This window comes from Astatotilapia calliptera, chromosome 10, assembly GCF_964374335.1.
Source record: "Astatotilapia calliptera chromosome 10, fAstCal68.1, whole genome shotgun sequence".
Classification (NCBI taxonomy): Eukaryota; Metazoa; Chordata; class Actinopteri; order Cichliformes; family Cichlidae; genus Astatotilapia; species Astatotilapia calliptera.
Window position 1 is genome coordinate 19,238,611 of NC_137431.1, and position 11,802 is coordinate 19,250,412.

At 39.1% G+C, this 11,802-nt stretch overlaps 1 protein-coding gene across 3 annotated transcripts in view; it reads left to right on the forward strand.

Moving 5' to 3' along the window:
• LOC113030088 (replication protein A 70 kDa DNA-binding subunit-like) overlaps positions 1–8,690 on the forward strand; it is a 53,863-nt gene extending 45,173 nt beyond the window's left edge. For 2 of the 3 annotated variants that reach the window (XM_026181181.2, XM_080307143.1), the window contains exons 14-17: positions 136–312; positions 457–564; positions 682–768; positions 7,931–8,690. In XM_026181181.2, coding sequence (XP_026036966.2) covers positions 136–312; positions 457–564; positions 682–768; positions 7,931–8,032 — 474 coding nt within the window. In that variant the 3' untranslated portion in view covers positions 8,033–8,690. The remainder of the gene's footprint in view (positions 1–135; positions 313–456; positions 565–681; positions 769–7,930) is intronic. The other variant, XR_013911717.1, reaches the window with a different exon arrangement.
• The last annotated feature ends 3,112 nt before the right edge of the window (positions 8,691–11,802 follow it).

An 11,802-nucleotide genomic window follows, 5' to 3' on the forward strand; every position in this document is an offset into this window, starting at 1 on the left:
TGGTTAGCACAGCACCTACAGATTAACTGCAGCTTCCGAGACAATCCGATTGCAGCAATATGATTTGGTGTTTATAGCAATCGAGCTCAACCCCTGTAATAAGATAAATATGTTTTTGTGTTCCATTTTATACAGGCACAGTATTTCAGCTGCGTGGCGACAGTGCTGTACATTCGTAAGGAGAATTGTCTGTACCAAGCTTGTCCATCTGCAGACTGCAACAAGAAGGTCATCGACCAGCAGAACGGGCTGTACCGCTGCGAAAAGTGTAACAAAGAGTTCCCCAACTTTAAATACAGGCTCTTACTTTCTGTAAGTGTGCACAGTGCACATCAATAGTGGTTGTTATACATACTGTGATGAGAATTATTGTAACCTACATGAATATGCATGACCACACATACACATATAAATAATCTCTCGCCCACTCATCATCTCGGCCTGTTCCTCTCTCAGGCCAACTTAGCTGACTTCGGGGATAACCAGTGGGTGACGTGCTTCCAGGAGACAGCTGAGGCCCTGTTGGGTCACAGCGCAGAAACTCTCGGACATCTCAGAGACACAGTAAGACACATAGGCGGACAAGAAAATTGCCTTTGCAATTTTGCCAGAAGGTTTAACTGTAAAAGACTACTTCCTGTGCTTCCTGATGTTGTATTTCCCTTGTTTTTTGTTTCTAAGGATGAAGCTGCCTTCGATGAAGTCTTCCAGAAAGCCAACTTCACAACTCACATCTTTAAAAACAGAGTCAAGCTAGAGACCTACAACGTAAGTGGCTAAAAACTGCTGTGCAATATGAAGTGGTACAGTGCAATACAATTTAGCAGCAAAGCAGAATATACTGGTACACACTAGTGCTCATCATTGTCCTACAAGCATTCTTTCAGTGATCCTGGAGGAATATTCAACGCTGATTGGCTAGTGTCACAAACAGCCGTATTATCGCTATATTCAACAAATACACCAACAAGCATCTTATTTCCCCAATACAGCAATAATAGGCTTTCAAAATGCACAAAAGGTTTGCACACAAGTCACATTGTTGTAGAAGTCAGTAAATGGTTTATCCCCTGGGTCAGTTTCACAATAAAAAGCAGCTACAATACACAGATGTGTTTGTGTGAGCTGTTTCTTTTATATGACAGCGACCAATTACAATTATGTAATTGTTTTGGGAAATTACAACATTTTCTGCTTATCAACTCCACAGCCACACATGATAATAATAATAATAATAATAATAATGGATACTAATCAGGAAGCCTTTGGTTTGAATCCAAACCCCTCCAGTCCGCATGTCGAAGTGTCTTTGGTGCTTTGATACTTATATAAAGCCTAATTATTAAAAAATTATATAAGGAAAAGCTTGTAGTTTTAGCAATGGACGGTATTTACTGATCAGCAGGATCCTTAAGGATGAAATTAAAAGAGGCAATATGAAGTGTTAGTGCTGACATAAACCACAATTTAACCAGCTGTGTTAACAAAGGCTTCATTTACCCAAGCATAATTGGCACTTTTCTTTATGAAGTCACGTAGAAATGAACAAATTTTCAAATTCTCATTAATGTAAAGACATATAACAGAAAAAATATTTCTGCTTAGATTAAGGGAACATGCATTATTTTTGTCAATAATAACCTATTGCAGTGCATTAATGAATGATCTGCATGCCATTCATGAGTTTGTTAAAGCACTCATCATCAGATATTGTCTTCCAGTCGGTTGCACTCCAGACCCAAGCATGTAAGGCTACATATGCAGTTGTGGTGTGAATGAGACATGGCGGGTCCAGGGATCATAGGTTTGAGCCATTTTATTCAATATTTGTCACACCACAACACCCGCCAACCCCTGAGTCCCCGTGTTTTTAACTAGGCGGGCGTGATTAAGGATGCCGTGCAGGTGTGTCCGCCCTCCCTGCACGGCACCGCAGACCACGCCCCACCACAGCAGTATAATCACGACATGCTGTCAGTCACATAACATGAATCCGAACTCATTTCAATTAGTATAAGAGTGACAGGGGAGTTGTTTTATAGCCAGTGCACTTTGGATAACAGAAAACAAATACAGCTGTGAATTCATTTCTCTTAATTAGTCGCTAATTAGCATTTAGCTATTGTCTTTCTAAGCCTAATTAGCGTAATTATTCAGAGTCTAATTTGCTGCTGGGGCACATACCGAGAGTCTGAGTGGAATGATTGAGATGTAGGATGAGCTCTGAATGGTCTGTGTCCTGACCTCGAGAAAATCTACAAGGAAAACTATGCAGAGTTCATAAACCATAAAGTGAGGAAAGTCTAACTTCACCAACAATAATGTTTATTTCAATAAAGTGTGATCTTTATGTAGAAAGCGGAGGAAACTGTTTACGCTCTGTTTCAGCATATCACGTCTACTTGCCAGCCTGAAGTTAGAGGAGCAAATAGAGGAGGCTGCAGTTTCCATTATATTGAACAATGCAGACGCTTTGGTCAGAACAAATAGCATTTTGATGATTTTGCTTTTCTTGCAGCCTTACCACCGGTGGGGCTTAAAATGCCGTCCTCAGGGCTGCATTACAGAAGGAGTCATAGTTTTTCAAAACAAACACTACTTCACCTTGGGAGTATGAACATTCTGTGTAAATTATCCACTGAGAACCATCAATGTCCAAAGGAAATTTCAAGGTAATCTGGGCTCAAATTGTGAGACAGAGAAAAGGGGAGTCATCGCAGTTCAGAGGGCCCTGGCTGGCAGCAAATGGAAATGAAAAATTGAATATGTCAACAGTGTTTTAGACACAGTTTAAATGATCTACTGAACAACTAAGCAGCTCTGAGAACAGCTAACTGAGCAATCAGGTTTTTTTTCCACCCTGAACGCAAATGCAGGCACAGTAAGCGCTTGTCATTACAGGCACTATTTTGCCATGCATGTCTGTGTTTGAGGCAGAGACTGATACAGATTTATTCATGTAATTCAGTGCTCTGGTTATTCAGTTAATTCAACAATATTAAAAATAAATGAATTGCAGCTGGCACTTAATAAAAAGAAAATCATTGATCACCTGTTAATTATGCATCAAAGGTGATACTGTGGAGAGACATAGAGCATTTTCACAACATGTTTTTTCAAGACCACAAATGCATCCAAATCAAGTTGTTGTTTTTTTTTACTTTTTAGGTAAATACTTATTTTTCTATTGCAGGATGTGTCAGGAAGAGTTCAAGACAAATAGGAGCACTTTTTTGATCGTTTCAGTTTTCAACAAAGTAGATATAATGAGCTCAGAATAGAAACGTGTTCTACATAAGGCTTATCACTGTATTCAGACATTTTTTCCGTCTGCATTTGGCACAGCCTGCGATTCAAAACACGAGCTGTTCACTTTGTCTTTCTACCGAAGCCTTCATTCTTACACACTTGTGTGACACAAGGCAAAAAGTCCTACCGCATTGTTTTCACAAAAATAGAACAACGCAATGAAATGTCAGAACCTAATAAGATTAATGAAGTTGTAAAGTGTGTGCTTTGTCACTTGTCATAACAGAGACACGCAGAGAGAGAACGACCTGGCTTAGGATCATATTTTAAGGTTTGTCTTATTTTTAGGAACAGAAGCGAGATGACAAACTACCAGGTTTTCGACTTAACAAGCACATGTTTTTTTTGTTCAGTCATCAACTCTACCAGTGTACTATCTATCTATCAGTCACTCTTCCTATTTAGACCATTATCCTGTTTAGACAAGGTTATGATAAATTCTTTTCTTTCTCTCACAAAGGTAATTCATATTATATAATCGCCTATTTTAGGAAAATAATATTTTAAAAAAGGGCCCGGCCAGTAAAAGCATATATATTGGCCAAGAAATGGGATCTAGAAGTAAAAAGGAGACCCTTAAAACCATCGCATGAGTCTTGGCAGTACTTAGTTTGACCACCAGGGGGCAGTCCTGAAGAATGTAAGCATGTAAATAAATAGCTACACATAAGAGATCTTAGCTAAATCTGTTTATTTCGTGTGGAAGAAAAAAATGTTTCATATGTTTTAATATCAGATTCCTTAAGCATATAGGTCACCCTAACATTATCAACCTATGAAGGCCTATAATTTGTGTAGTTGTGTCTACTTTTTCTAGAGATTTGAGGAAATTGAAGGTAACGTTTCACAGAACCTTGAGTCCATCGTGTTCTTCAATCAGTTCTTGAACAACGGGCAGTGTGGCATAGCCCGTTTTTCCTGATGGGGGAAATCACTGAGTTGTACCTGGTCTATAGCAGTGTTATGGACCCATGTGGGATGCTCAGAGCATTCGCCAGAGCAGCACACTCACCAAAAGCAAACACCAGCACTGACGTTATTTCCCAAAGTAAATAGCACACGAGGGATTTAAAGGAAAACAGGACTCATCAGACCAGATGACCTCCTTTCAGTTTGTTTAAGGCTTCTTTTGTTGCGTGACGATGGGTAAGGTTAGTTTTAGGGCTGTGGCAGCCGTCACGATGTGGCCAAAGTGCTCTGATTTTCAAATCCAGCAAAATGGCTCTTTAATCCCAGGACCGTAATGTATATGGTTTTGTAAGTAAACAAATATTATTCACACATAAGCATTCCAATTGCTAACTCGTGTATATGTACGCTTTTTTGTGATTAATGAGAATTACAGAGAAGCCACAATAATTGTTTAAATATGGTGATGACGGTGCTGAAGAGCATCAGTCTCTTTTAGCCCTGCTTTAAAGGTGACAGCTGTGTGAAGAATGATAATTGAGAGTTTAAGAATGAAGGTCAGACTCCCTCTGTCCCCCTTCTCACCTGGCTAATCTCTACATGAGGAAGACGTGATTGACATTTTGTTTTGTTTTTTTGAAAATTGCAGAAATTGCTTAAGGCAACTTGACTACCCCTCTGTCGGGGGGTGTAGTCTCTGAAAGCTTTGGAGTTTTTCACATTTGGCATTTAATAAATATTATATTAAGAATAGATTACTTTGCTCAAGTGAGCTCTGAAAGCAGAAAGTACAAGAAGCAAAGCAGTAACTGATAAAATTGGCCTGCTTTTATACTTTACGACAGGTATAAAAGTGGGAGACTCTTATACAGATGTTGTGATGATAAATGTGCATTTATCATCACAACATCTGGTCTATATTCACAACCAGGTAAACAAATTTACAAATCCTTCACACGATGAAAAAGTCCAACGCAGCTGGCAACAGACGTAAATAAAAATGTAAATGCTGCATTTAAATAAAGTTCTGTCTTAACTGTCTGCCGAGTTTCATTAAGGTGGTGCCTTACAAAGGCAGGAGCATGTGCAGTGAATCAGAAACTAGTGCTCCAGAACTGAGTGCAGTAAAGGCTCATCTTCCTCTCCTACACACACACAATTCACAACATGGTGAATTGGATTTACGGAGCACTAAAGAGCGCTGTTTACACATAATCTTTTAATTTGCATTTGTTTAAAAGACAATCCAAAGAAATGTGTATCTGATTTCTGATTTCGAACCAGTACTCAGATGTGATAATTAAGTTCAAGTCTTAGTCTTTGAATCTGTTCCAGGCTGGCTGATTATTCATCTTAAATATGTGTTGCTGTATTAGTGCACATATATCTGTGCTTGTGTCAGAGTCCAAGTGCATCAGTCTGAAGTGAATACATTGATTGTGTCTCATTTAATCTATTAGTGTCATAGGGGATCTGTTTTTCTTTCCCTGTTTTAACAGACAGGCCATTCAGAGTACACTCGTAACACAGCATTCACACCACATTACACTCAGACCTTTTTGCTGTCCTTGAGTGTGGAAAAAGATTTCTGAAAATTCTGAAAGAGAGAGAGAGAGATTGTTTCCAAGGAGCCAGACTTTCTAGAAACTTGTGTTCCTGGGCAATAGTTTTCCAGTGTTTTCTCGCAAATAGGCCAAAATAGTCCTTTTGACCCAAAAGTCCTACAGTAGAATTTAACAGAAGGTGGTTGGTGACCTTGTCAGAGGCTTAATTCACTTTCAGACAAGTTTTAAGAATCCTTTATCAAGGTTGCCTTGCATATACATTTTACTGGATATATGGGAAAAATGGTAGTAGGATTTATCCTATTCATTTCAGTTCCATAAAACCTATTGTGTGGATGTGTTAAGATATTTCAGTCTTGACCTAAGTGCTGGATTGTTAATGAATAATATTTCTCTGCAGGTAGTTTTGGGTTGTTTTTTTTGCTCAGTACAGTACAGCATCTTAATTATTCTCTTTGAAGATGTGGCATCAGTAAGTGTAAATGTTTATTGGCTAGTTGTGCGCTGTACTTTTGCATGTGTGTGTGTTCTGTTTTTTTTTTCTTTTTGTCTACACATCCAGAAGTGCTGGTATTTATTCGTTCAGTGCACCGCCTGAAATTGAGTTAGAGAACAAGGGTGAATGTTTGGCTACGAAGTAATTGTTTTCTCCAGATGCGATTGCAGTATTAGTCTGTGCATATTAAATTACCAAGCTTTCTTTCTCTCAGTACCCTACCATTTGGAAAACCATTATTTTTAAATAAGTTGTCACCTTTTGTCAAGTGGAACCTCCGATTCAAACCCCCCTCCCCCCACGTATTGTTTAATTTGCCTGAGGTAGATGCAAATTGAAAATACGAGTAGAAGTGTGGAATCAACGTGTGAACAAATGTTCAATCCTTGATGCTGGTTATCCTAAGTGAATTGCTAATTCTCTCTGGATTGAACCCTTTAATAATTATCACTGATTATGACAGAAAAGAGCTTTTGACTTTATGCTTTCACTGGAAATCATGCCATTGTTTGATGGTACAGAATCTGACTTACTGATGGTGACTCTTACTGCAAACAGTTGAGACAGCTTACATCTGCGTACACAATTATCGATCTCAATTGTTGTTGTGTTTGTGAAAGTACAAGCACGCATTCACACCGATGGGTAATTTAGAATCTCCAGTTAACCTAACCAGCATGTCTTTGATCTGTGGGAGGAGGAAACCCACGCAGGCACACCGAGAACATGCAAACTTCAAACAGAAGCTGGCCTGTGGATCCAGGAAGCCTCAAGCTACGAGGCACTAAACACTGTAGCTCTGTATAATATGGCAGATTAGAATATGTTTTTATTGATATAATTGTTATTAATATAAAGGGAACAGGTGGAACATCCTTCTTTTTGCTTACTTTTGTAAATGACATGGAAAGTGTCACCTTTCCTGCTCTGCTTCCCGCCTTGGGGCCACATAGGGTCAATTTATAATCACACAGTACATTGGGTTTGAGTAATCACACGAGTTTATGCTAAATATTGCTGAAGTCTGTGATCGTGCAGTAGCCAGTGTTTGTGTTCTTGTTTATTTTTTATTTTTTTAGTCTTGCGACAGTCAGGACTCAGTCTGACTTGCTGAATTTTCATTGTTTGAGGTGAAATGCTTAAATTCATCATCAGAGGTGTCTGGTTCCCAAAGAGAGTGCTTTGATGACAAGATTCGCTTACATTATGGGGGGGGGGGGGGGGGAAGCCGCTCTCGTTTTCTTACATTTGTGAGATTTTCCAAAACAGAAGAAGCAGGCAATGCAAATTAAAATCAACATATTAAATACCATGTAAATTATGCAGCTCAGCTCGAGATGACTAACGACATCATGGCTCACACTTGCCAAAGGATCTGAAATTAGACCATACAATAAAATCTACTGGCCTTGCGGCTTTTTGCATAGATTTTGAGAAGAAGGTTGTTGGTACAAGTCTGAGCTGACAGCAAAGCTCTGTCAGTAGCAGGAAGTTTCAGTCCTAAAGCAGACTTTCCACCGCTTGGGTCTTAATTGGTTCAGTAGATTAATGATTATGTGCAGTCTTGAATCGTGCTGATCACAGAGGTTAAAGTTGTTGTTTCCTTACCCGATGCTGTGCACTGAACTCAAACTCTCTGTTTCCTCCACAGGATGAGAGTCGAGTGAAGGTAACTGTAATGGAAGTCCAGCCGGTCGACCACAGAGAATACAGCCGGAGACTCCTGCAAAACATCTACAAATTGGCTAGATGAACTCAGTCCCACCCATTCAAATGTCTGTCTGGTCATTAAACGCATCTTTCGCCATTCTGCAACCAGTGTCCGACTTTTTCCTACCTGCGAGATAACAGCATATCAGGCTGAGACAGGAAAGGGGGCGGCCAGTGATTCATCTAAATGGCAGCCAAACAAAAGACTGATATTTAGCAGATGACTTCCTTCACAGAGCGGAGGGGAAAAAGGCAAAAAGATCTGATGGAAGTGACTTCCAGCTTTATTTTAATGGCAATTTAACTTTGTGTTTTCAGTTTAAAGAATTTTTACCGTGTCCTGCTTACATTTTCACGTCTTATGCATCATGTAAATACTATGATTGTAGTGTTTTCTTTTTTCTTCATCAACGTGACTTATTTCTTCGGTTTTGTATTGGTGATGCTCAGTGTTAGTTGAGTAAGACGTAGATGAGTCACATTTATTTAATCTTTGTTGTTTTTTTTTTTCTTCAAACAGAGTCTTGGAAAAAATGCGTGGGGGGTGCACGTGTTTAAGCTGCGTTCACAGCGTGCGCCTTGTTCTTAAAAGATACCCTGGGTGTGTGCGTGTGCGCGCATTTGTGTTTGGTTTCCTTTTGTGCTTCCAAGAAATGTCAGACAAGAAAAAAACAGGCATTAAAAGGACATTAAAATAGAAAGTGTCTTTGTCTTTATCTGTGTTGTCTTAACAGGTAGGCTTACAAAACGAAAAATTGCATTTGCTGGGAGATCAGAAAATATTATATTTTTTAGAGATATTAAACACCTGGATTTCTTTCTGAAATATAAAGTTTTTCACCTCACCGGATAAGGTGACCTGAGGCAGCTGGCATGCTTTGTAAATAATCAAATTGAAAGCTAAAAGTTTTAGGAAGGAGACGTAAAAACTTTTTTTCTTTTGCTTGTCAGCAGTCAACTGAGCTAAAGGCTGACGGACATTTTTCTGTGGCGTTTTATCTCAAGAACCAAAAAGGGCACTGGAAAAAAAAAAAAATAATATATGTATATATATATATATATATATATATATATATATATATATATATATATATATATATATATATATATATGTGTATAATATTTTGCCTCACAGTTTAAGAAAAATACTCTCATACTGTGACTGGCGTAGCCATGAGACAGGTGGGTGAATGCAGTGATTAAAAGTCACACTCGGTTCACTGATAAATCAGGCATTTCAGTTCGAAATTACTTTCACATTAAATGTCTCTATCAATATTAGAGAGTCCTTTTTGCTCACTGAGTATGCATTAAGACACTAGAAAGCAAGGGAAGTGCTTCAGTGGCATTCCTCCAGTAAGGTGTGGCTCAAGGCCATGACACTGATTTATGTTGGCAGCAAGCTGCCTGCTCCCTCCTCTCCCAAGCACCAGCAGTAACATCTCCTGCCTGCTGCCTGCCATGTGTGGAGATTTGGGAGATTATAATGCACACAGTAATCTTTTTATCCATGTGTCAACTCTTGCCCAACTTATTCCATTATCTCTGTATGAGTTTTTTGTTGTTTTTGTTCAGTGCTCTGATGTGTCACTCTCTAATAATCACTTTCTAAAGACATAAAAATTAGACAGCGTACATTGAATGTAGTGACATTTACTAACACAGAAAGCATTTTAAAGCCAAAGTGTGAAGGGAATTACGTGAGTGATTAAAGGTTGACTTTGAGTCATACTACTTTTTTAACAAACATAAATAGTCCCACACTGGCCAAACCACTTACAGCAGAAGTGACTCCAGCTTTTGAGGTTCACTTTACTCCCAAACTCTTCCAGGTCAAATCAAATCAAGACTTTTTTTTTTAAGTATTTTGTTATTTGCTAGATTAAGTTGGTAGAGTAAGTGTAACCCTCTGTTCTGCTCAGAAAATCTAAAAAGGAGTCCATGAGATCAGAAAGTCATTTCCAACTTAAAGCCTTGCTGATGATTGAGACTTAAGATGGAGACATGTCAATCTGGAGCCTTAGCCAGCCCCAAGGCATTGTGGGACAGAGGAGGACACAGCGAAGAGATTAGGAGAATTTTTATTATCCTTTGAGAACTTTATCTGAATGTGACGTGCGAAGAAGTAGTGAACTGAATTGCCAGTGAGGCTGGCATATCTTCTTTGTGGGAATGTGGGAGTTTCAGTCCGGTGAATACACAGTCTGTCTCTCTATCTGCGCGAGGTGTGTGAGGCAACAAGGACAGCAAATGGAAATGAGCTGCGGTTATCACGGAGGTCAAAGTCCTGATCACAGTCAATCTGTCCGCAGGCCATCCTGTCTGTGCGGATATGTGTGTGAAGTGGGGAGGGAAGGTGGGGTGTTAGAGTGCAAGAAGGGAATATTTGCACATGAATATTTCATGTGCATCTACATATTCTACATCACATGCTTGTCTATAATACTGTACTTGTGGCATTTGAAAAAAGCTATTCATTCAGCTGTTCTGGGCTAAACCTTTCTCATTATTAGTGTTCGTTGTTACAACATGAAGACCTTTGGTATGAGCCACAGATGTCATTGAAAAACAATTCCTTATTTCTGCAGCTTGTTCACTTTAGTTTTTCTTCAAATCATGACATGCAGTTTTTCATCTCAATGCACTTTACAAACAGAGGTCAACACCTTACAGTACCAAGAGAGAAAGCCGGCAGTTCATCCTTGAGGAGTAAAGCTCTCTTTGTACTGAAAGGAAACCTCCAAGACAAGATCCAGGATAAGCAGCTTTCTGCCTTGAATGGCTGGATGGAAAAGAATAGCAAAGAGAGAATATATTAGGATCTGGGAGACACCTGGAACAGCTTTCAATTCAAAAGGTGTCAAACTGGTTGCCATACTGATGATGACGACCATAATAACAAATATACTTATTGGTTTAATAGCAGTAATCTTACTATCTCCATCTGCGTGTTTGTTTGTGTCTTTGTCCTCCAACTCCTTCTAAACCACCAGGAGCTGAGCACACATGTACAATTCAGAGTCCTTGAATAAGTCGGAGTCCTATCAGTGGGGGTTCCCAATTTGGGGTCATAATGTGGGTCATGTAGCCTTCAAATAGTTCCTCCAACTGCTTAAAGGGCAGTTGAAATGTGTGCTGAGAACATACAGACTTGTTTTTTAACTTCCTATATTTTAAAATTGAATCTCAGACTGTGCTGCTATATCTCTATGGCGCACTTAGTTTATGACGCTTCCTTTGGGATCTATTGTGAGGCTCCATGAGCGGCCATTGCTGTGAAAAAGACGCAACTCTTCCATTCAATGGCTTTGGTACAACTTAGACCCTTGAAAATCCTCCACTAAATGAGATAATATGATGTCACCTTGTTGCCTTGTAACCAAATAGCAATGGACTAAAATGACAATATTTAGCATTTAGGCACCTGTAGCACCTTATAAAAACATCCTATCCCAACAGCATCTCATTTATATTCACAAAATTAGTATTACACATGATGTATTATGGCGCTATCACATTCCCTGGCAACAGGATAAAATGACTTGGTTTTAGCCTTTATGCACCTCTACCACCTCACGAAGTCATCCTGCCATTTTAATTTCACAACAATAATACCTCATTTATATCCATTAAAGTTGAATTTCACATGCCTAGCAACTACCTAGCAACAGGCTGAAATGACCCATTTTAGGCATATAAACATCCACCACTCCTATTTTTATTTTTTATTTGTTTTTACTTTTCTCAGTATGATTAAGAACAGTTTGCCAACAGCATAAACAGGCCAAACAACACTGTAGCATGGACTACTGA